The following is a 26,598-nucleotide window of genomic DNA, read 5'->3' on the forward strand; positions in this document are numbered from 1 at the left end:
AGAGGACAGAAACTAGCCTGGCACTAATGTGTGAATTGAGCGAGCTAAATCTAAAAAAAATCTGTATTTTTTAGTAAGTTGTACTTTTTTTGCTTTTATTCTTGCCTTAATAAAAATATATTTGTAGAGCAACTCATGTTCTCTTTTCAGTAATATTTGAATAAATTATAATAGGTAGAACTGTTCGAGATATAAACAAAAGCAAGTGATGCATCAAAAATTGATTCAAAAAAATCTTGAATGGTTAAAAAAAATCCTTAAAATCAATAAAATAATTTAGAAAAACAATAAAAATAATTAGTTGAAAAATCTTAAATGATATTGATGATATGACGTAGTTCCGGACACATTTTACTTCTCTGTTTATCCGTCTGATTTTACAGTCAGTTTTATTTGACCACCCTACATTTTAAAGAATATCACAATGGTGAACTCAAGTATAAAAGCCTTGTCCGTTTCGTGAGGTGCGTGCGCAGTCAGCAGAGGTGCGCGATACAGCGCCAGGCGAAAGTATAAATCCAGCTTTACATAAGCTGGTCATGGAAATTCAGCTATTAAGTTGTTAAAAATTATGGAAAAGTCAGGGATATTTGTATTCCAGTGAGAACCCTGTATATAAAACCTAATTACAGTTTTGAAATTTGGTTTCTGTGATATTATTAAAAACACCATCCTCGATATTTATACATTAAATATTACATAATATCATGCATGTATAAATGCAGTAGCGTAACAGCAATTACCACACTTTGATCTATCAAAATTTGCACACCTTTTACATTCAAAACCATCTAAAGTACACAATACATGACAGCTCATTTTCATTAAAGCAGAATAGAGCCTTTAAGACTCCATTCATTGTTCTGAAGTTTCACAAAGATCTCTTCTTCTCTCTGTAGCGGCGGTTCTGTTTGAATGTGCGCAGGTCAAATCCTTCTTCTGTCGAATCAGGTCAGTTATTTACCACTGCATTTCTGCTTCATGTGTACTTTTGAATTAGACTTTACTCATTTAATGTCTTGATATTATATGTGTGCATTCAGAGGAGGGAAGGACCGGGATGGAGACATGCGCTATAGTCCGTTCCGGATCACTCCGTACCTGCTGAAGGTTCAGGGTTCCAGTGGAGAGGAGGAACCGTGTTGTCTGGCCCTCGCCGAACGCATCATCTCAGGATATGAGGGTATACAACATGTAGTGTTGGATAATTTAATGTGCAGTACAAATGTTTACTTATAAAGTTATAGTCACAATTATTCGCCCTCTTGTAAATTTTTCTTTCAAATATTTCCCGAATGATGTTTACCAGGGCAAGGAATTTTTCACAGTATTTCCTATAATATTTTTTCTTCTGGAGAAAGTCTTATTTGTTTTATTTTGGCTAGAATTAAACTATTTTAATGTCAATAATATTAGCCCCCTCATGCAGTATTTTTTGTTCAATTGTCTACAGAACAAACCATCGTTATACAATAACTTGCCTAATTACCCTAACTATTAACCTAGTTAAGCCTTTAAATGTCACTTTAAGCTGTATAGAAGTGTCTTGACAATTATCTAAAATAATAATATACTCAAATAATATGTACTGTCATCATGGCAAAGATAAAATAAACAGCTATTAGAGATATTAAAACTATTATGTCTAGAAATGTTTTGAAAAAAATCTGCTATCCGTTAAACAGAATTTGGGAAAATAAACTGTAAATAAAACCGAACACAACTCACTAAAATTCAAATGAAAACTGAAATGCTAAAAGTGTAAGCTAATTTAACATATTGTTTACAAACTATATATAAATTGCACAACAAATTCCACTGCTTCGTTTGTGCCAGAAAATATGACAAACAAATGTAATAACGGTGTAATAATACATTACTGATTGTTCACTTCATAACTCCTTTGTGTATTGTTAGAGGCCATGGGTATTCATTTTGTGTTGCTTGTATTTTTTTTTTTTTGTGTTTGTTTTTTCATTCTTAAAGTGCCGGTAGCCATTAGTTCAATGTTTAGTTCAAATGTGTATGTTTTTTTTTTCTTTTCATTCTTAAAGTGCCGGTTGCCATTAGTTTAATGTTTAGGTCAAATGTCCTTACTCTTGTCTGTCTATTCAGAATATCATTAATATCATTTTTTTGTTTGTTTGTTTGTTTGTTTGTTTGTTTGTTTGTTTTTGTCTCCAGCTCCTCGCATTCCTATGGACAAGCGCATATTCAGCACGACTCATTCACCAGGATGCGTCTTTTTAGAAGTGGATGACCGGTAAGCTTTTTTTTTTTATCAAATAGGTTTTATTTATATTTCAAAAATTTTATAAATAAGTAGCTTGAAGTTAATTATTTAACCTTTTTTTGTTTATTTGGGTCATTAGCTGTAAGAAAACTTCAGTAGTCTGTTCTTCGTAGGTGGATTACTCAGTTAGCTGGATTTGGATATCGACAATTTGACACGATCCAGGATTGTTCGTTCGTCAAAACTGATCCCAGAGCTACTATAATATTACTATGGTTACTATAATAAGGAAATCCGCTCTAACTGTAAAACTAAATAAATTGCTCTTGACACATGAAAGGGTAAAGCCTCTAGCCCACAACAAGGTGTAAAGTTATTGCGTATCATATTTAACAAACTGTTTACTGCGAATTTGATGTCATTTAGCTCACATGGATAATTGAATATTAATCAGATGATGTCATTACGCTGCTGTGCCGTCAGCCAATCGTTGCATTGCTGATCATGATTTCAAAGATCGATAGATCTGTCCTTCACAACACACGCAGTGATCTCAGATCAGTTCATCCAGATATTTTAATCTGATTACAAACTTGTTTTAAAAACCAAATTAGCCAGAGGTCAGTTATCAAGAGGAACAGATCCAGGATCTGCCAAATCATCTTAGATCATTTATTCAAGGTACAAAGAACAGACTCCAGCTTTTTAAATGTCTACTACAGTTCATATTAATAAATCATTTTCAATAGGCTGCTGCTTATTGTGGCATGTTTTGTAATGCTGCTTATTTTGCACTGATGGCAAGTTGCAGTGTCACTTTTTATATAACCACACAAAAATTAAATGGAGTTTATTCAGTTGGTGTTTTGTTGTTGTTGTTTTTTGTCCTAGATTTTTAATTAATTTATTTATTTTTTGCTTTAAAAGTCATTCATACAAATTACCAAATGGTTTGAACTGTCTGCAGTGCGGTGCCTTTGCTCGGCTACCTCCCTCAAGACCTGATCGGTACCTCAGTCCTGACCTGCCTGCATCCAGACGACCGGCTGCTCATGCTGGCCATGCACCGCAAAAGTACATCCATTTCTCCATTTCACATCTTTATCAGTGAAAACTCAAGTCAAAAATAAATGAAACCTAACATGACTGACCGGAATTTAAATGAAATCAGTGAATATAAAAGTAAAAGCTGATTCTAAATATTCATTAAAAACAACTTTTTTTTCTATTCATAAATTGTACTGAAATGTCATGTATAGAAAGGGGGGAAAATATATTAAACACATCTTTATTTTTTTGGTGGGTGGGTGGTTTGGGGGGACTAATATTCTGAAGGAGCATGGAATTGAACCAAATTTCGGTAAAAGCCCAAACAATACAGACATAAAAATATAACAAAACAAAATAATCTGAAAATGAGTTATGTGTAATAACAATGAAATGACACAAGGAGGGTTGCTGAAGAACTACTGAGAGATTTCAGCTGCTGTCTGGGCTTTCCCTGGCTTAGTACACGCCCCTTTCCTCATGTGTTCAGTACTTTTTTCTTGCATCATTTTATTTTATTAAACATAACTTGATTTGTAAGCTAATTAATATAGTTTTTTTTGCATATATGGATTTTATTTGGTTGTTACCAACGTCTGGTGAAAATTTAAAGTCAACAGCATCTTTAGAAATATTTTTTCTGTTAACCGTTTCAGCTAAAAGGCTTCTTCAGTGGCTGTTCATGTCATATGGCATATAATAGCATGGAAACTGCGAAGCACGCCACTTTCTCTAAAAATTTAAGCGCACTCAGTAGCTCCATTGGCAATTTTATTGCTGAGCAACTATTAGCTGCTCTCTCTAAGGCAGTGTTTCCCAATACTGTTCCTGGAGGCACACCAACAGTACATATTTGAATGTCTTCCTCATCTAACCCATTAACTTGTTTTGAGGAGTTGATTTAGGTGTTTGATTAGGAAGAGGTTGAAAATGTGTACTGTTGATGTGCCTTCAGGAACACAGTTGGGAAACCCTGCTCTAAGGACCCTGCATGGATTTTTCCATTTAACTATTTTTTTACGAGCACCTTCCACACTAGCATTAAAAACACTTAATGGAAACACCAAGATCCACATAAATTATGCAAATACACCAAAAACAAAAGCGCCGTACAGCTGAATAGGATTTTTTAAAATCCAATTTGCATAAACTACATTGGAAATTAGCATAAAAATTTGCAATGGAAACAAATTTACAGAATACATTTAATTTTAAAGTTACTTTTGACAGCACGATAGCAGTCCACTTTCATTTCTGAACTGGGACACAATAGGATGGCATTAATGGACAAACTAGCAGGCCATCTACATTGTGAAATATCTGAAATGTTGTTTTGATCATTTTAAAATTCCTCAGCCAAAGCAGGTCACAGTGGTTCAGTATTATTATTATTATTATTATTATTATTATTATTATTACCTCCAGAAATGTCTTGAGCATTGTCTCCCCTCTCCAAAAGTCATGTATTGCATTTCATCTTCATCTTCCAAATTGGTTATAATTTATTATACAAGAAAAAAAAACCTAGTGGCTTCTCCTACCACAGCAACTCCAAAAGATGTGATATGTGAATGGCCCCTTAATATCCATATAAGAAAAAGTTATCGATATCTTAGATGGCTTTAGAGTGTGAGTTTAAATTCCTTTACTGAACACTTGTATTTTTTTGTCATGTTGTCAGTTGTGAAGTACGCGGGTCAGCCTCCGTTTGAGCATTCGCCCATCCGCTTCCGCTGTCAGAACGGAGATTACGTCACCCTGGACTCCAGCTGGTCCAGCTTCATCAACCCATGGAGCCGAAAGGTGGCCTTCATCATCGGCAGGCACAAAGTTCGCACGTAAGTGCAGACTCATGAATGTTTGTGAATCACAGTCTCCATTCAAACACAAATACCAACTTTATTCTAAATAGTCAAGATTTGTGTGTGTTTAATAAGGCTTTGATGTAGAGATCTGCACGGGACTTCATTTTGAATCCCGCTCCCGCCAGGTTTTAGCCCGAACCCGACCGCTTTCACTTATATTCAGCATTTGTTGTCATGCTGTCCGACCTGCCCCGTTTTCTACCCGTCGCGCACATTCCCACTAACGAGCAGTAGGGAGAACAAAACCGGTAACCACCCAGCTATACTGAGTCCAGACAGCTGTCTGTATAAACACACACACACATAAAGCCTGATTTATACTTCTGCGTCAAGTGACCGGCGTAACCCACGGCGCAGGCAATGCGCTTAGCTGTGCATTTATACTTCTGCGCGCTGTCTCTGTTGGTCTGCATTAACACTTCCGAAACGCTAGATGGCAGTGAGGTGTAAATGTTCCTCTGTGTCGAGTTTCTTCGCTGCTTTTTTGCGTTTCCTGAACACTTCCTGGATGTACAAGTGGCTCAAACTCGCTTATTTTGAGGCAGGAACAGGCGGACGTGCAACAACTTTAACTATGAGGTAAACACAAAACAAAACTTTCCATCCGCAGCTCCTTCACGGGACTCCACACTTGTAAACAATCGCTACATTGGGTTCGCGCCATTCGTGCAGCTCTCGGTCCCGCCCCGACTCGTCAGCGCTACCAAGCCGACTAATCACAGAGCTTGCGCTACGCGTTGTTGCGACGTTTAGTTACATTTTTTGAGAGGTGCACGTCAGTGATGGCGACGGGCTATGCGTCAGCGCCGTAGCATACGCCGGTGTTTGACGCAGAAGTATAAATCAGCCTTAAGCACCAAGCAAGTGACACACACACATAGGCATCACCACACACACACACACAGCACAAAGCTTTCTCTCTCATTCGCGCTTACACACACACACACACCTTTCATTTGCGCGCGCACACACTGCACCAAATAAGCTAATCGCAGCATCACGCTGTGTCATTTGCACACATACATACGCATGCTCTGGGGTCGGAAGCGATATTGTTAGACCGCCGCTCCCGTCCAAAATTAAACCAGTTACAGTCCGCTCCTGCGCTTTATTCGCAATTTTATTCCTGCGCCGCAGAAATATGGTTGGGTGTCTTCTTTGCAGACCTCTTCTTTGATGGTCATTCCAGATCTGTGTTATGCTCCAGAGAGTAGTCGTCATGTATAATTATGAGACATATTAAATATTTAAACTTTTTAATCAGTATTATTTATTTAGCAAATTCAAACTTTAACAGAAGTGCTTGGATGGCTTATAATTGGTTTATGAACACTGATGTCTGTTGTTGTGATCAGAATCAAATTTGTAGGTTTTAGCAATCACACTTACACTAATAGTTGACAAGAAGCCACCATTGAAGTTTGTCTTGATTCAAGAGAATCTTCACGAATACTGAATCATCTAGTTATGAAACATGACGTCTTTTTGAGTGAATTGTTTAATCATTTATTCAACCTGTGATTTAAAAAATGTTCTGGAATTAATTTATGATCTCTCTATTTTAAGCTAAATTATGATTCCCAACTTATCCAGAATCATGTAGCTATGTCACACATTCGGAAGTTGACAGCAAGCAACCATTAAAACGGTGTTTATTGCTGAACAATTGATTCAAGATATTCTTCACTCACGAATGCTGATTCATCCAGTAATTAGACATGACGTATTTTTGAGTGAGTTATTGAAGTTTATTCAAACTGGGATTTAAAAAAGTTCTGTAAACAATTTGTGATCTGTATTTTACTCAAAGTTACAATTTCCAGTTTATCCTGAATCATATAGCACACATTCGATAGTTGACAACAAGCAACCATTAAAACAGTGTTTGTTGCTGAACAATTGATTCAAGTGATTCTTCATGAATGCTGATTCATCCAGTAATAAAGCATGAGGTCTTTTTGAGGGAATTATTAAATCATTTATTCAAACTGAGATTTAAAAACATGTGTGTGTGTGTATGTGTGTGTATGTATATATATATATTTATTTATTTATTTATATATATATATATATATATATATATATATATATATATATATATATATATATATATATATATATATATATATATATATATATATTGAAATGAAATATTATTTTATATTGTCACCTGTATTTTAAACAAAAATCATCTTTTTAATTAATAGTTGCCAATTTATTTAGATTCATGTGCTAGAGCACAGTCACATTTTGCACTGAAACATTTTTGACATGTCTTTTCTTTAGTGGCCCTCTAAATGAGGATGTTTTCGCTGCACGGAGTAAAGCCGATCAGCCAGTCATGTGTGAAGATGTTAAAGAGCTGCAAGCCATGATCCACAAGCTGTTCCTGCAGGTGAAAGATCACTTAATCATAAGACACACAGACAAGAGGACATTTTATAGGGTTTTGTTTAGGTCTGTCACAATAATCAATATATCGACTTACGGTGCAATAATTGACCTCAATAATTTTAGTTGTTGCAATATATATTTACAAATTCACAATAAACAGTAAAGAAATTTTACAAGGACATTTACATTTTACCTCGATGATGTCAAAATTAATAATTGGACATTAAATTAAAAGTATAAATATATAATAGGACATTAAATTCAATTTTGACATCAAATTACAGAATTTGAATAACCTTAGGAATGAAGAGCTTTAGTCCCTTTAAAGTGTTTATGCATTTCTTTGCGTTGTACTGTTGTATAATTATTCTCTAATCAGTGGCATAAAATGGTCTCAGTATCTCAGAATGACTATAGTATCGCTTATCACAACAATAGATGGCACAACAAAAAATCTTTATCGTGACAGGCCTAGCATTGTCCCCAAATATGGCTCTATAAAAGTTTGGGTTCCTCATCACTGGATCATAAAAACAGTAACATGCAATATTATTAATAGTCTGTTGACTATTTTTTTTTTTAAAGTATAATTTTAAGAAACACACTACTTTCTTGAAAATAGACTCATTTTACAGCTCTCCTAGTGTTAAAAAGTTGAGTTCTATCATTTTTGAAGCCATTCAACCGGTCTCTGGGTCTACCGTGAGCACTTTTAGCTTAGCTTAGCATAGGTTATTAAATCAGATTAGACCATTAGCGTACTGTGTAATATCACTCAATCATTGTATGGCAGCAGTTTCTTAATCATTACTTCTGAAAGAAAAGTATGGTTGATAGACATATCAAGGGCGAAGATAATGGCAAGTTTTTATTTTACACTGTTCTTAATACATAATGTAACTACAGACGAGTAAAGCTTTAAATAAGAAACTTATAGGAGCTGTTTGGGGAATTTTTTGGGCAAGATGCTAATGGTCTAATCCAATTCAATGATCTATGCTAAGATAAGCTAAAAGCCAGACCCCGGAGGTCAGCTGAATTGATTATAAAATGAAAACACTATAGGGAAACAGTGAAGTGAAGTGTCTTTGTTTATTATTATCTTTATTACTGCTGTCTTCAGTTGTTAAATAACAGTTACATAATAAAATTTGTGATAAAAAGAAATCTAAACAAAAGCAAAATAAAGGAAGCACAAACACATTAAACAAAATGCTGAAAATAAAATTAACTAGATTTCAAATGATAATTTAAAAATTGACTCAAGACTGAAGATAAAAACAAATTAAAGGTAATTCAAAATATGAGTAAACACAATAGTATAAATGACACCAAAGTAACGCTGCTGGTTTGTGTTTTGATCATCTGTATCTCTCTCTCTCAGCCTGTTCATAATAATGGATCCAGTGGTTATGGCAGTCTGGGCAGTAACGGCTCTCACGAGCACTACATCAGCGTGGCTTCGTCCAGCGACAGTAACGGAAACCTCTGGGAGGATTCGCACAGAGAGACAGTATGCGATTAAAATGCAATGAAAAAATTCTGAATGTTGTGTTCACTGGAGCTCATGATGGATCATCTGTCTTCTAGATGACTCTGCAGCAGTTTTGTGCTGATGTTAATAAAGTGAAGAACTGGGGCCAACAGGCGTATCTGGAGTCGCGGAAAAAACTCACAGCTCTTGGACCAGCAACTGCAGGTCTGTGTTACATCTGGTTTAGACTGAGCATCAGTTAGAAGCTTTTAACTTAATTTTAACATTACTTAACTTTTACTTGCACTTTAACCTTGGCTTCCCAAGCTGCATTTAAAAGTAGACACTTCAAGCTTTCTAGAGATACACATCTCATCTCTGCGCGTTTAGTTTTAGCGGAGTTTCAGCGCATTTTATTGACGCGCTTCTAAAAGCAGATCGCGGAGAGAGAAAAGACAGATTGCCTACACTGTTTGTTTTCCTTATTTTGCAAAAGCACAACAAAAAGTAGACACATAACAGATTCGATTGATGTATTGATCTTATCTGTATGATCAAAACTGAAAGTGTAATTTAAGTTCATTTCAGCAGTTTGACGACACTACAGGTCAAAACGCGTATACGCGGTCTTCGACCCCAGAGGGTTAACCTTGGCTTCCCGAGGGAGAGCGGGGGGTTGCCGCTCGGTCAAAACATGCTGGATAAGTTGGCGGTTCATTCCCCTGTGGTGACCCCAGATTAATAAAAGGAGTAAGCCGAAAATGAATGAATGAGTGACTTCTCTGTCATAATTTGTGTCACCTTTGCTGGGATAGGTTTTGATGTTGTAACAAACGATTTGATTACTTTCTCGCACTAATCAAAATGCATCACATGACTGTTAATTTACTGCACAAACCCGGCTCGACCCCGTCTAAAACTCCGTCGGGTCTCACCGGGTCCCGTCTGGTTCGGGCAAAGATCTACAGCTTTAGTCCTAATACTGGACTTGGGAACCAATCGGTACTGAAATTTTAACAACGTAAATTTTTCGCAAACATTTTGAGCGCTGTTGAGCACGTTCTTAAACACAGCTGATTATCATTGTGTTTACTTGCTCAAAAGAAAGACTGTGATTGCCTATGAAGGTCATCAGTTCACCGAACTCACTACTGTTCACTGAGTGTAACTACAAATACAGGGCCACTGGAGCGTTTCAAAGCCGTGATGCTCTGATTCATCACCAGATCCCTTGTATGTCAGCTTGTAAACAGACCAGCTGGTCTTCATGGCTTTGAAACGCTCCAGTATCCCTGCATCTGTGTTACACTCCGTAAACAGTGGCGAGTTCGGTGAACTGATGACCTTCACAGCCAATCACAGTCATTTCTGTTGAGCATGTGAACACAATGCTAATCAGCTGTGTTCACGAACGTGTACAACAGCACTCAAATGTTAGCAGGAAATAAACGTTATTAAAATTTCAGTACCGATTGGTATCAAATTCCAGTATGGTGACAACACTATTGTGTATTATTGTGTGAAATGTATGTAAATTAGGGTACATTCAATTAAATAATGCCTCGTTAGCATATTAAACATATCATTTTAGATTTTTTTTCTGTAAAATATTTTCCAATTCGCATTGTTATTGATCAGTTAGGGGAAGTTTAGCTTTTTTTTTCCTATTCATCTGCATTGTCTTGCTTTTATGGATATAAACTAGACCCTGGTGAGTTCCTAATTGTGTATTTGTGTTTGATTTGTTGTCATGTGCTTTAGTTGCAGGTGCAGGTGTTCATGCGAGCTCCAGTCACGATTTGGGGATTCGGGATCATCTGAAACAGTCTCTGCAAAAGGCCCGGAAACAACCACACATTCCCTCTTACCAGCAGATCAACTGTGTGGACAGCATCATCAGGTCAGACACACACACACACACACTCAGATTATCCAACAATATATACTACTACACTGGTATTTTTTATGTAAACATTTTAAATGTCCAGGAAAAAAATTATTCGGATGCAAAAACCTCTAAGTGCCGTCGGAAATTTTCTTCAAAAATGACCATTTTTATCAGGGTCCTGTGTGTAGGTTCAGTAATTTTCACTTTTATAGCAAAAATAAGGTCTTTTTACGGTCTTTAAAGAGATATAACTCGCCATTAAATTTACAAAGCTGAGAAAAATGCTAATTTTCCATATTTGCACTTTTTTTTGCATCTTAAGGCAAGGAAAGTTTACTTATATAGCACATTTCTTACACAGTGGCAATTCAAAGTGCTTTACATAAACAAGAATAAAAAATACAAGTATAAGAAAATAAAAAAACAATAAAAAAAATAATTAAAAACAGTTTAAAATGTGTTAAAGCAGGTTATAAAAAAACGTAAAAGAGAAGAAAGACACAATAGTGCCATCTGTCGGATGCAGCACAGTGCTCATTCAGTAAAGCACAGCTAAACAGATGTGTTTTCAGTCTTGATTTGAACGTGTCTAGTGATGGAGCACATCTGATAATTTCTGGAAGCTGATTCCTGCAGTGAGGGGCGCTGTTAGTAGCTGAAAGCAATTCACCCTGCTTTGACTTAACTCTTGGAATTTCTAGTTTATATGACCTTAAAGATCTGAGTGATCTGTTGGGTTTGCATTCAGTGAGCATATCTGTAATGTATTAAGGTCCTAGGCCATTTAGTGTTTTATAGACCAGTAATAATACTTTAAAATCTATTCTGAATGTAACTGGGAGCCAGTGTAGAGACCTGAGGACAGGTGTGATGTGCTCTGATTTTCTGGTTCTGGTCAGAATCCTGGCCACAGCGATCTGGAGGAGCTGTAACTGTCTGACTGTTTTTTTGGGAAGACCCATGAGGAGGCCGTTACAGTAATCCACCCTGCTGCTGATAAAAGCATGAACAAGTTCCTCTGGAAACAAAGCATATAACTCTCGCAATGTTTTTGAGATGAGGGTATGCTGATTTACCATGACTATTGAAACTCAGATCTGATTCCAAAATCACATCAAGATCTTAATCATTTAACAGAATTTAATTTATAATTAATTTAATTTTAATTATTTATTTTACTTTTATATTCTTTTATTTAACTTCTTTATTTATTTGTTTATAAGTTAACCAGGTTATTTAATATATAAAACCTAGAATTTTTTTATTCTATTATGAAATTAATTCTTATATTAAAAAATATGTATAGTGTAAAATATTATATGAAGAACAAGTCATGAAAGCTTGTTTAAACAAATGTTTTTTTATTTTTATTTTACTCCTTAATTGTAAGTCATTTAGGTCAAAAGCATCTGCCAAATTACTAAATGTAAATGTAATTTAATTTTAATAAGTGAATCAGGGTTCAACTTAAGATCATGAAGATATGTCTAATTATACAGTTTAACTTCATTTTTTTAGTCCGTTTAATTAATGTAAGTTGAGATAACTAGAAAAATGTATTTAACTCAATGAAAAAAGTTACAGCAGCAAGATGTTTTTACAATGTAATATTTGCTATATTTATAATATTTCTAAAATAATCTCTTATAATCTATACATATTAAATATTATATATAAAAAAATGGAATAGTAAAATATAATCCAGCAGATTAATTTCATCATATAAAAAATGTTAGAAAAAATGTATTAAACACTCCAATTGAACTTCCATGTAATTCCAGTGCCTCAAATGTAAGTGATTTATTTTCATTTATCTAGAGTTTGTCGTTTAATATCTGATTTCATCCTTTTTTTCCCTCTAGATATCTAGAAAGCTGTGCTACATCGGCTCTTAAAAGAAAGTGTGAATCTTTGTCCATCACTACATCTTCCTCGTCCTCCACCTCAGAAGAAGACAAACCTACAGCGGCTGCACATGAAAACACTGACGGTACGAGCCCTTCCAGCTCTATCTGTCTCCTCCTGAAATATCTGCATATGTTGATTTTTATTAACTCAATACCCCCCACCCCAGCCCACAAAAATAAATAAATAAATAAAAAAATGTGTAAAACGCTTTGTGTCGAGAAAAGTGCTATATAAATGTAAGGTATTATTATTATTGTTATTAATATTATAGTGCTTTTGTACAGTAACACTGTGAGATCCACAGTAACATTGTGAGCTCCAGTAGTTAACATTAGTTTATTTACCTAAACTACAAAACCTTTTAGTAATCTTATGTAATGTTAATTTATTTGTTATTGCCTGTTAATGCTTTCAAATCGTAGACATAATCTGATTACAAGTTGTCATCATTTTATCAAATGGAGTTAATAGCTAATAAAATACTGTTGTTTTTAGCTAATATTAACATGGTCATTGTGAAAAGTCAGGATTTTCTCAATGTGGATGAGACTTAATTGTGTTTATTCAGTGACGTCTGAAATACTGTTTCCAAGTCGCTGCTCATTTGAATTAAGAAAATATTAATTTATAACCACTTCTTTAATCGTATCACACATTTAAAGTGAATTTCTTATAAAATCGTGGTGTACGCAACAATCTCTGGACTTATGGACCAATATTTTACAATTTTTAAAAAATGATTTGCTTTCTGGCGTTGTGATATTAGGCATGGATGTGTATATACGAGTAATATCTCACTTGTAGCAGTGCGATATGGCTGCATATCGCACTGCTACGAGTGTGATATTGCTTTTAGACAACAGTTCAACGCCATAATCGAGTATTTAAAAAAGAAAATCAAGCACGAAGAGTTTAAAAACCCTTTTGTACTAGAAACTACTTTCTTGCACCGTTCATACACATCTGCAGCTGACGTCAGAACAGCAGAAACTGTTGCTACTTCACAAGCATCACTTTAGAACTAGTGTTTGAATTACTATGGTGTAAATACAGATTACTATAGTATGAATACAGCACTACAATATACAAAAGAGAGATAGACTTAGAACGTCGCTTACCAGTTTAATAATGATTTGATCAGCTGTAGTTAGAAAGTTCACTGAGTTTTTGTCCTCTAAGGACTGATTATGCGTTCTCTGTCGCCATTTCGTGGCAGAACGTCAGCTGTCCTTGCTCTGCTTAATGATAGGCTAATTGCCGCCAAAGTGCTGAATCTCCAAAATTATGAACATTTTAAAATAGGCTCTATCCTTATAAATCAACTGCATAGTTGCAATCTAAACAACTACATTCTCGCCTAAAAAGCTAAAAATTCTGCTAGTCGTGGCCGCTCCTGGCTCCAAAACAGAGCAAATTTCAATTGAGCCCACTGTTAGAATGGCCGACTTTACAGCAGAAAAAAAGGTGTTTACAGCCTGGTACAAAAAAAGATTTTGGTTAATACAGCTAATATTACCCTTCATGACAACTGTGAGGGGGGTGAACTCATCTGTTTCCTTTATATTAGGCTATATTAAGTTTGCATAATTAAGGGCGTGGCCACTTGAGTGACAGCTAGGTCTCGTTGGTCGCCGTCACGTCACCTCAGCTGAATCCGGCAGATTAGCCACTGAACTCGGCATATTTATCGTATTTCTGTGTTCTTTTATGTGGCTTTACACAGTCAACTGCCTTTTGGACTTGTTTCCTAAAATTATCATATGGCATGGCATGCTTAGTGCAGTTAATTGTGCTCACAAACCATTCACATGGCCTCCGTTTCACATGTGAGTAAAGTTATATACTTATATACCATCTCTATACATGTATTTGTTTTATTTAAGATCATTTATCGGTTATATTTATATTTAGAGCTGTAATGCACTTCAGAATCTGTCAGATTGATTAGCTGTAGGCTCTAGAACAGTCATCTGAAGCGTTGTCATGCAGTGTTATGCTGGATTTCATCAATAGTCTTACATTAACTATCACAGACTATATCTGAAGTGTTTGGAAGTAATTTGCGTTTTCCTCCTGTTTAAAACGTCATAAGAACAATGTTTAGTGGCTCAATGTATTACAGCAGTGTTTTTAAAAGTCTAAACACTTTATTGATATAGTGTACAACCAAGCACAAGTGGTCAGAATACAAACGAGTCGCAGGTGATATAGTATTAAGCGTTCTCCCAAAGTAAAGTGTGTCTGAACCAGGTCCAAGCTAAATGCCAGCAGGTGTCTGTAGCTCCGCTCACTCTCCGCCTCTTTGCCCTTATTTGGTTTTGGCCGTGGGTGTGATGACGCGCGAACAAAATGGCGACGGTTGGCCACGCCTAATTGTGGCTTCTTTTGCACTCTTTAGAAACCTATGGGTGACGTCACGGATACTACGTCCATATATTTTACAGTCTATGAGTAATACACAAGGGTGAACAGGCTGCACAAGTGCCGATATTGCTTTAATATCTCTCGGCTATTAGCCAATCAGATTCGAGAACCAGACAGCAGCACTTAGTCAATGTTTTTAGTATGGTTTATTGAGTCTCTTGTACAGTTTAATAAAGCGATTGGATCCCGAAGCTGCTTTGCGTGATGTCAGACTTAACAAGCGAATTGGTCCCAAATTCGTAATTTGGTTGAGGCATTTGTTTACTCTGAACATGTATTTACAAAAAGCAATGCACATTTTTTTTGTCATACATATTAACCCTTTTTTTGCAGCGTAGGTCAATGTTGTGATAACACGTGATACCAGCTTCAGCAAATTGTCATGATTATTTGATGTAGTTAAAAGCGACATTGTTATCGTAAGTGATATAGTGCCATTGTTTGTGGTGCAGACGCTGCTCTGGACGCCGCTCGAGCTCTGGACAGTCAGGTGTCTGCAGGTTCAGCCACGACAGCAGCGGTGGTCGGAGCTCCACTAACAGACATCACTATATCCACTGAGGCCATGAGTGTGGTGTCCGTGACCAGTCAATGCAGCTACAGCAGCACCATCGTCCACGTCCCACAGCCTGAGTCCGGTGAGTCTCAGGCTTCCTTTACACCACAACCCATGGGTGTCGTCTGTGCTAGTTGTTTGGCGACAACAAGGGTGGCGTGTTACTTGGAAGTCTTGAAAAAGTCCCTGCAATTTAGTAGTAAACATGTGTATGAACCCTGCCTGAAGATGTTGAACTGAATTCTCTTGTTTCTCTGCTCCAGAAGTCACTGCATTAGAAGACGCTCCGATGGGCAGTGAGCCAGCCGACTCCGCCCCTGCTCCTGCTAGCCCCGCCCCTGATTCTGGCTCCGCCTCCACGTCTCAAGAGGAGCTGCTGGTGCTGGGACTGACCAAAGAGGTGCTGTCGGCTCACACACAGAAGGAGGAGCAGCAGTTCGTGGACCGATTCCGCCATCGGATCCTGCAGAGTCCATACAGCTCGTACCTGCAGCAGGACAACAGCAGCAATGCACATTCACATCACAGAGGTGTGTTTATTATCTGTTTCTTACTTTGGATAACAGTGATTAAAGCAGCCAAAGGGATTTCTGAAATGCACATTTTATATGTTTATGTTTTTATTATGTTGTTAAAAGAAAAAGAGGTGGTCGTTTGAAATAACAGTGAATATTATCTGTAATGTAGGATAAAGATGGTAGTATAAAGTGTGTGTAGAAAATCTCTGTGACATGCTCCCTGAAGCCCTGCCCACTGTTTGTTGAACCTCTCTGATGCACTCATTGAAGGCCTACCACATGGTTCACAGCTGCACCTTATCAGCCTAATCATCAGCCCCTTAAAAGTAATGTGGCTTCAGAGTAGCAGTATGCTCTTAACTTTCACCGCTCTTGGCCCCTCATATGGTGTTGTGGCTGCATGCAAATACATTAGTCTGATACCATGTGGAGAGTTATGAACTAGCCTTAAGCAGGTCGCACACCAGAAGCGCCGCTCAGCGCCGCGACAGGGCGCGTACATGACAGTTTAAAGTATCACACACCAGACGCGCACATTCGAATGATATTTAACATGAAACTAATCAGATGGCGCTCTGTGGCACGGCTTAAAAATAAACTGCGTCCTGAGCCATGGTCGGGCGCCGCCGACAGCCGCCGACTTGCGGCGCCGGTGTGTGTGTCCTGATAGAAACCTATGTTTAGAATTCTAAAATGCATGGCGCTGCGCGGCGCGCCACCGAGCGGCGCTTCTGGTGTGCGACCTGCTTTAGGGAATAAAACCCAACGAAATGGATCTTTTTCGTTCAGGCGTTTTGACTGACACTCCATTTGTTTTGACTGACTGATACTCCCTTGCGAGTCAGCATTACCTTCCTAATTTCCTAGAGTGTGTATAATAATTTTTTTATGATTTAATCATATGATTTGTTTATTTATATTATTATTTTATTCACTTTTTATATGTGACATTATTATATTGATAATTATAAATAATTTATTATGTTATGTATTTTATTTAACTCTATTAGAGAAAATTTCATTAATAAAATTTAGTTTTGTTTTTTTCTTGTTATTGATTATTTAATTGATTATTTGTTGTTTAATATGGCAAGATTTATAAAATATTTTATTCTGGATATCGTTTTAGTACTTCTAAAACTGATTGATATTTAGAAATATTTAATCATTTTAATATATATTAAACTACATACAGCCTTTAAGTTATTGGGCCAGTATTAACTTAGCTATACTGCTAAACACAAAAAAATACCACGGCCACTAAAATAAATAGTTCACAAAAATATAGAATGAATGATTAAACTAATCTATGAGCATTAGCAATTTTAATTCAATTACAGTATGTAAAGTTCATATTAAGACCCTCAACACCCTCTGTAGACGTCTGGTGTAAAAAGCTCTTTTATTTTTTTATTTATATATATATATATATATATATATATATATATATATATATATATATATATATATATATATATATATACTTTTTTTAAAACTAATTAATTATTATATTTTTTTAGGATTTATTTTTGGCCTTTATAAAGTGGATAGAACAGTATTTCAGACAGCAAGCAAAGTAGGAGAGAGAGGGGGTAGGGATAGGAAATGTCATCGAGCCGGGATTCAAACTTGCCCTGAAGTGCTACTGCACCATATGTCAGCGCTTACCACTAGGTTATTGCGCCAACATTACTTTTATATATTATATATTTTTATTATCTTAATTATAATAAATTATTTATTATGTTATGTATTTTATTTAACTCTACAAAAAGAAAATTTGGTTCAAAGATAATTATTTTTCAGACAATTAAACGAATACAAGTTATGTTATATTATATTATATATGGAAATTATATATGGAAAATATATTTTGTTATTTATAAATATATTATTTTATATACTTTATATTATATATTTATATTATCATTTTTTTTATATATCAAGATTTTATTAATTATTTTTTTCTATATTGTTTTAGTACATCAAGTAATAATATTTAATTTACAAATATTTAATATGTTTTAATGATGTGCCAATTAATAATAATAATAATAATAATAATAATGTAATAAAATATATACAACCGTTACATTATGTGGCTAGTTTTTAACTAGGCTATACTGCTAAACACAAAAAAAATTAATGAATAAATAAATAAATCTCTTAGTACTTATATATTAAATATAGTGCTTAAAGTTTGTGACAACATCAACATCTCATCATATTAAAACCCATCAGCAGCCTCTATATCTGGTGTTAAACCCTCTTTTCCATCTGCTCTCAGGGGATGTTGTTCGTCAACCAAATAAACACAAGCGTCCCAAACCAGAGGATTCGTCCGACAGCTATGAATGCTCTCAGCCGGGCAACTACTGGTCTCTTCCAGGACCCACAGCGGCGCCTCACTCCTCCTGGCCGTCCTCAGAGTCCTCTCAGCCTCCGCCATCCAACATCGGCTTTGTGCCACCCATGGCAGTGCCCATGCAAACACCCCCATACTTCAACATCATAGGTGCGGATCAGCAGCCCGTCATGCTCCAGCCTGATCCAGGAGTCCAGAACCTCCAGCCAATGACACCCATGATGGTGGTCCTGCTTCCCAGCTTCCCCATGTACCCCCCGAACAATGGCATGTATTTTCCTATGGCGGCACCAGGGGTGGTTCCCTATAACATAGGCGGCTTCGTCCCGCCTGGAACCCCTATGCCTGCTGAGGCTCCGTTGCAGGGTCATAACCTGGAGTCTGCTGGAGTCGGGGTGCCAGCAGAGCCGGACTCTATCCCTGAGCCGTGGTTTGGGGAGGATCTGGATGCAGCTCAGCCCACTGCGCTGTTCTCCAGCTCTCGCTCCAGTTCCCCCATCCAGCTCAATCTGCTGCAGGAGGAGCTGACCAAACCCAGCGAAGCACAGACCTCCACTAATGCTGACAGTCTGCAGGAACACCCAGCCAAAACGGTGAGACCCCCAAGTCCAGTTTCTGTTTAATATTTTTATGATGCATTTAAGAAATTAAATGTTTAGATGCAATCTCTTTAGATTATCTCTCTCTCTCTGTCGCTCTCTTTCTCTCGCTCTCTCTCTCTCTCTCTCTCTCTCTCTCTCTCTCTCTCAATTCAATTCAATTCAATTCATTCATTTTCTTTTTGGCTTCGTTCCTTTATTAATCTGGGGTTGCCACAGCGGAATGAACCGCCAACTTATCCATATATTTATATATATATATATATATATATATATATATATATATATATATATATATATATATATATATATTTCTCTCTCTCTCACATTTCACATTTGAGGTGCTTTATTGGCATGACAAATAACTGTACATTCGTATTGCCAAAGCAGTGCAGCGTCGCTGCGTACAGACAAGACAGTGCAAAAAGGGCAGTAGTGCAAACAAATATGAACATAAAATATAATATAGAAATAAAGAAAAGAAATATAAAAAATAAAAATAGATTAATAAAAATAACAATATATCAGTAAAACTACAACGTTTAATAAAAATAGATTAATGGTAATTTGTGAAACAGGATAAAAGTGATGCCAATAATATCCACAGTAAGTCCACAAGTAAAGAGTGCCAGTTGTGTGTTGGAGACAGTGGAGCGGATCATTGTGGGTTCCTCAGACGGTGGCAGGAGTGCACAAACTGAGCTGCTAACACACAGCAGCGCACACACTCTCCCAATAGGATGGGCAGTTTCTCATTGTTTGACTGGGACTCAAAGTTATTGTGACTCAAAGTTATTATCTCTCTCTCTCTCTCTCTCTCTATATATATATATATATATATATATATGTATATATATATATATATATATATAGGGCTTTACATTAACACTCGCCAAATGCAGGTAGATTTCAGCTTTGGCGGGTTGGACAGCCGCTCCCACTAGCCACTTTGGCAGGTTGGAAATAATTCTTACATTGTAGTTTTAAAGCTTATAGCAGGGTTCAACAATAAGGATGGCTCAATTTGTGTTCAAATGTGATCTTAAATCGAGAAGCAGCATGACTGACAAAAATAACTGTGTTCTCGCGAGCAAAAGCAGGTGAATACCTTATGAGAGGATGAATACTTGCGCGCACAGGTGATGTGATCTCTCTCTCATATCGTTATATTAAGTTTTATCACAACAATTAAAATCTTTAAGTGACATATTTGTAAAATATTTAAATGTAATATTTTATAACATAATAACAATAATAATAATAACATGATAACAATAATAATAATCATCATCATCATCATCATCAATATCAAAAAACATCAATAAAATGTTACTTGATATTGATGATGATGATGATTATTATTATTGTTATCTTTATTAAATTATGTGCATGCATGTGTGCGTGCGTGATAATGGTCCAAAAATGAGTAAGCACAGATTTAAATGTGGAAAAATATTCAATAAAATCTTTAAAAAGAGGAGAAATATATATCAAATTTGGTTAAAATGTTGTGGTTTGTAAAATTAGGATTTTAAAGTACTTAAATTCTTGTATAAATTAGTAAACCGTAATATTTTAATGTGAAATAATAAAGGTAGTTTGAAAGATTACATTATTGTTTTATGAATTATTGTTAAAACGTGAAGGTCTTAAGAGAGAAGTTATAATTAGTTGTGTAGTGGAGTTGAGTGGAGTGTGATGCTAAACTGATTGAGCTGGTATTAAGCTAAATGTGATTGTGTGTGTGTGTTTGTGTGTTTGTGTGTGTGTGTGTGTGTGTGTGTGTGTGTGTGTGTGTGTGTGTGTGTGTGTGTGTGTGTGTGTGTGTGTGTGTGTGTGTGTGTGTGTGTGTGTGTGTGTGTGTGTGTGTTTTCAGGATGATGCTCGGAGTGAGTGTGGTCATCAGGACGCTCACTCGTCCTCCAGTGAGATGCTGGATCAGCTGCTGCAGGAAGACGCTCGCTCCGGCACCGGCTCCAATGCCTCAGGAAGTGGCTCCGGAGAGTCTGGAGGATCCCTGGGCTCTGGATCAGGACTAGGCTCAAACGGGACGTCTACCAGCCACACTGGTGCGGTTCACCTCACTCGCTATATCTTCATTATTGCACACATTAGCACATTTCATTATTAAGTCATTAGACACGCCATATTAATCTTACATGAATATTTGAATGGAAATTCAGTGCAAATAAACTCTCATCTTCATTTATTGTATACAGACATACACTGCGAAAGTAAAAAATTCACTCAGGCTTTCATATTAAATGTCACAAACATAGAAAAAAATAAAAGAGTGATTTGAAATGATAAAATTGAGATGTATGACATCATATAAAGCGAAATATTAAAATATGTATTTTAAATATTAAATAAAATTTTAAATATGTCAAATAAAAGGTTTAATAAAAAATGTAGAGTCTAGTTAGATTGTTGTTGTTATTATTATTATTATTATTTAGTATAACTTAAACATTTAAGTAAAAGTATATATTATCAAAATATTAATATATAAAAATGTTAAAGTATATTTATAATAATTTTGTTAGTAAAAAAGTATGGATTTAATAGATTTTGTATTAGATTATAGAATAGAATAGATTATTGTTACAGTATTTAAGTGAGTAATAATATATAGCTAAAGTATATATAAATTCTAAATACTTGATGTAAAGCATTATTGATTATTTTATTACAAAAAGTCATGTCATCATTTACTCACCCAAATTATTTCATATTATCAGTGTGTTTTTTACTTGTGACATCTGTTATCTTTACACATTGTTACTTAAGTATTTCCTTTAAAAATGTGCTCTTAAAATAATCTTTTATTTGTTAATGTATGTCACAAGTAATAAATGGAAGTAGGAAAACAAATAAAGAGTGATTTTAAAATGGTAAAGCTTAAATGGTGTATTTAGTTTCATGACATCATCTGAAGTTATTTAAACTTTTTGGTATTCAGGTCAAATATATATATTTAAGTGAGAATTATTAGCCCCGCTGTTTATTTTTTTCGCCCAATTTCTGTTAAACGCAGAGCAGATTTTTTCAGCACATTTCTAATCATAATAGTTTTAATAAATTATCTCTAATAACTGATTTATTTTATCTTTGCCATGATGACAGTAAATAATATTTGACTAGATATTTTTCAAGACACTTCTATACAGCTTAAAGTGACATTTAAAGGCTTAACTAGGTTAATTAGGTTAACTAGGCAGGTTAGAGTAATTAGGCAAGTTATTGTATAATGATGATTTGTTCTTGTAGACTATCGCTTTTTGTTTTTTAAACTGCTTTTATTCTAGCCAAAATAAAATTAAATAAGACTTTCTCCAGAAGAAAAAATATTATCAGACATCCTGTGAAAATGTCCTTGCTCTGTTAAACATCATTTTGGCAATAATTAAAAAAAAAAGGGGGGGGGGGATAATTCTGACTTTAACTGTGTTTATAATTAAAATAAAAATTCAAGCTTTTATTATTATTATTTTTTTATTATTATTATAAATTTTTGGGGTAAAATATTAGTAATAATAATAATAATATATTTAGAATAAGTTGTTAGAAAGTTTAGAGTCCAGTTGGGTTGTTCTTACTGTTATTAGCAGTAGGATTATTGTATCAATAAAATATGTAGGTGAAATAATATTAAGATATATTTATAATTATTTGTAAAAAAGGATATTGGCAGTTTTATTAATCATTTTTGAATTATTAATATGCTGCTCAAACACTTATACAACACAAGGTTTTGTTTTCCCTTAATTTTCTGAGCAGTATATAGTTTAATTGTATATAATTATTGTGTAGTTTAAGTGTATATATTGTTGTTGCTTTTTAAGTAATTTCTTGAAGAATGTGCTCCAATGAGAATGTTTTTTTTATTATTATTTACAATTTAAACAATTAATGTTGTACTCTTTCTGTGATGTCTTTATATATTTTGAGTTATTTATAAAACCGCAGTGTTTTCTTCATCAAACTGACCCATGGCATGCCTGGTTCACAGGCAGCAGCAACAGCAGCAAGTATTTCGCCAGCAACGATTCCTCAGACACGTCCCGGAAAGCACGCAAATCCGCCGAGGCCCAGGAACGAGAGCGAAGCGGCTTCAAGAAACATGTGGACGACCCTCTGTGGAGCATGATCAAGCAGACGCCCGAACCCGTCATGTTAACCTACCAGATCAGCTCCAGGTATCAGACACTCTCCTGCCGTCTCTCTCTCTCTCTCTCTGTCCCGGGATCATTTCTATGACCAGCCTGAGTCAGTCACGTTCAGCATCTCTCTCCACAGGATTAAAAGAGAGCGCCACCTGCCTCTCGCTGAGGTAGTTCTGCTTTAAATATATCATTGTGTCGTCAGACCTCAGGTAGGTGATGGCAGGTATGGCATAGCAGCATTTCCACTGTCAGGCCAAAAGCTGCACTCACACTGGAGTTTGAGTGAAGTTCTGACATACAACACATGCGAAAAGCAGCAGGATAACAAAACAAGATGATTAGCCGTTGATAAAGCAAGCGATTGCACCATGAGTTCCAGCTCCAGGTCTGCTGTGAATGAATGGAAGTCTATGGTCTAGCTGGAAAAGCAGCTATTGAAACCCTCTTAAATAGCTTGACAGAAAAAAGATTGAGTTCGCATTAGCAGTATTTAGACGTTAACATAACAGTGGTGTGGTGTTGAGACCACTGGGCTGATTTGTCTTCTGTGTGTGGATCTCCATGCAGGGATCAGGCTCAGGTTCTTCAGGAGGATCGAGAAAAACTGATTCTGATGCAGCCCATGCAGCCTTGGTTCACTTCGGACCAGAAGAAGGAGCTGGCCGAGGTTCATCCCTGGATCCAGCAGAACACCGTCCCGCAGGAGATCAACACACAGGTCCACAACACTGCATTCACACCACAATCACCTGGACAAGCATATTATATGATACTGACTCAAATACCCTAGCTGATACCTCACGGAAAACTGATCAAAATGCGCAGATTTTTTGAGTATTACATCAAATGGATTTGAAAGGATTGGATATATAATTATCAGATTATATTAAGATTATTCAAGTCATGTTTATTTCTCTAGCGCTTTTACAATGCAGACTGTGTCAAAGCAGCTTAAAGGTGCAGTAGGTGACCTGCCAAAATGCTAACAGCTTAGCATATTATCTTTGGACGGCGGGGAGGGACTGCCAGTCAAAGCCACACCCCCTGAAATCGCGAGCGCGCACCGCGTCACAACAGCCGACAAACAACCCACTAGTTCATGTCATTCGCCAGTTAGTTAGTCCCAGCGCCATGCAGGAATTACATTTATTACTTAGCCACACTTACATGCTATATTAGAGCGAATATTCAGAGTAGCGGTAAACAGTATAGGAAGGCTGTCATTGTTCAAAAATGACCCAATGTGAATATAAAAGCAACTTCAGCTCAGTAAAGCAGGTTAGGCAGAATAGCGCTGTTTACTGGTGTTTTGTTGTTAAACTAAATATAAATCTACATTATAGATGCTGTCAAAGGACCTTATGAAACTGAAAATAATCACATCAATCTTTCAACAGGAGATTTCAGTGGCTGATCAACACGTCTGTGCATATAAGTCATTCATAACAGAACACTAACTAACATAAGCTTAGCCTGACTAAAATAGTTTTAAAACAGAACATTACCTATCTAACAGTAATACTTCAGCCATAGTGTCGTCCTTCTTCCAGCGTGTTAAAGTAACTCCAATATTGATTCAGGATTTTAAAAGTTTCAATTCCGCATTTCATTTCTCCCGGTCCGTCTCGTGACCGCGCGACCGCTTTTAGGGCGAATTATACTCGTGCCTGGCTTTACAGTAATCGGCCTGGCCTCGGCTGTCCCTCGTTGCCTCTGGCTCCGACTCGGCATCTGCGAGCGGCCCGCAGCGCGCTCACGCGCATGTGTTTGTGATGCAGACGGGCACGCGCTAATGGCGGATCTGCATGAACAGATGCGCAGAAGTCGGAATCTACATGTGCTGACAGACAGTCTGAGCTGCTTATCGGAATTATGGGAGATGTTGGTCCGACTATTTAATTGGATGAACATTTTTTAGTTTTATGCTTTACCCAGAATATAAAAATACAAATAAACACATTCAGATCATTTACTTTAATCATTACTATTGGACTGTGAAGAGACTTTCAACCAGATCAACAACAAATGTTTCTGAAGACAATCACCTACTGCACCTTTAACATAAAAGTTCTAGTAAATTGAAACAGTGTCAGTTAGGGCTGTGCTATTAATCGAAAATCAGATTTCGATTTTGGCCTCTAACGATTATGAAAAACCATTAATCGAGATAAACGCTTATTCCATTATTTACCGCCCCCTTTTTAGTTGTAAACATGTGTTGCTCGTAAAAGCGCGAACTAAACCGCATGCTTCTGTGTGTGGAGCATGCGGTTTTGCTTCTGACTGTGCGCACACACAGTCAGAAGCATGCGGGCTGCAGACGGTTGTACTTGGTCTCATTCGCACACTGTGACGAGCAGAGCATCTGAAGTCATCTTAACATGAGCGCTTTAATGGACAAATAGGTGTCAAAACGCAATGTTTAGTGATTATTCTTATTAACCCTCATTTGTGTAATAAACAAAAGAGTTGAGGATCAAAAGAAACGTGAAAGCAAAACCATTAAAGTGACAGCGCGCAATTACTGATGCCGCCTGTTTCGATCATTATTAATTAAATAAGAAAAGGAGAAAATCCCTCACTGCTCTTGACTGAAGGACTTTTGTAGCTTAAGTGTTTTTCTTATAGTGAAGATGCTTAAAGCACAGTTTGTTTCATATTTTTATTCTATTGTATCTATTTCTCTTTCCTTTGCAGGGAGGTAAATAACTTTATACAGTTCAAGTCAGAATTATTAGCTCTCCTGAATATTAGCAACCCTTTTTCCTCAATTTCTGTTTAATGGAAAAAAGATTTTTTTTTCAACACATTTCTAAACATAATTATAAGCCTTTCTCCAGAAGAAAAAATATTAGAGGAAATACTATTAAAATACCTTGCTCTGTTAAACATCATTTGGGAATTTTTTATTTTTTTTAATTCTCAGAAGCGCTAATCATTTTGACCTCAACAGTAATCGTTTTGAATAATCGTGATTACAATTATGACCAAAATAATTGTGATTATGATTTTTCCCAAAATCGAGCAGCCCTAGTGTCAGTTCAGTTTTCAGTGTTGAAGTTCAGTTTAGTTCAGTTCAGTGTGGTTTAATTTTCACTGCTGCCAGTTCAAACACTGAAGAGCAAATCCATCGATCCGCAGCTCCACAAGTCCCAAACCAA

General features: G+C 36.2%; 1 protein-coding gene across 1 annotated transcript in view; it reads left to right on the forward strand.

Annotated features, from left to right (window-relative positions):
* The window catches only part of per3 (period circadian clock 3), a gene marked incomplete at its 3' end in the record, with an annotated part of 76,442 nt that overhangs the window by 25,994 nt on the left and 23,850 nt on the right, over nucleotides 1-26,598 (forward strand). The window contains 16 exon segments of the mRNA NM_131584.3: nucleotides 900-951; nucleotides 1,044-1,183; nucleotides 2,185-2,263; nucleotides 3,201-3,307; nucleotides 4,962-5,118; nucleotides 7,432-7,540; nucleotides 8,924-9,052; nucleotides 9,130-9,238; nucleotides 10,775-10,913; nucleotides 12,764-12,891; nucleotides 15,686-15,871; nucleotides 16,053-16,319; nucleotides 18,595-19,265; nucleotides 21,148-21,340; nucleotides 23,284-23,470; nucleotides 24,005-24,155. Of these exon segments, the coding sequence (NP_571659.3) occupies nucleotides 900-951; nucleotides 1,044-1,183; nucleotides 2,185-2,263; nucleotides 3,201-3,307; nucleotides 4,962-5,118; nucleotides 7,432-7,540; nucleotides 8,924-9,052; nucleotides 9,130-9,238; nucleotides 10,775-10,913; nucleotides 12,764-12,891; nucleotides 15,686-15,871; nucleotides 16,053-16,319; nucleotides 18,595-19,265; nucleotides 21,148-21,340; nucleotides 23,284-23,470; nucleotides 24,005-24,155 (2,804 nt within the window).

The sequence above is a fragment of the Danio rerio genome, chromosome 11, assembly GCF_052040795.2.
Source record: "Danio rerio strain M-AB ecotype USA chromosome 11, GRCz13ab, whole genome shotgun sequence".
NCBI lineage: Eukaryota > Metazoa > Chordata > Actinopteri > Cypriniformes > Danionidae > Danio > Danio rerio.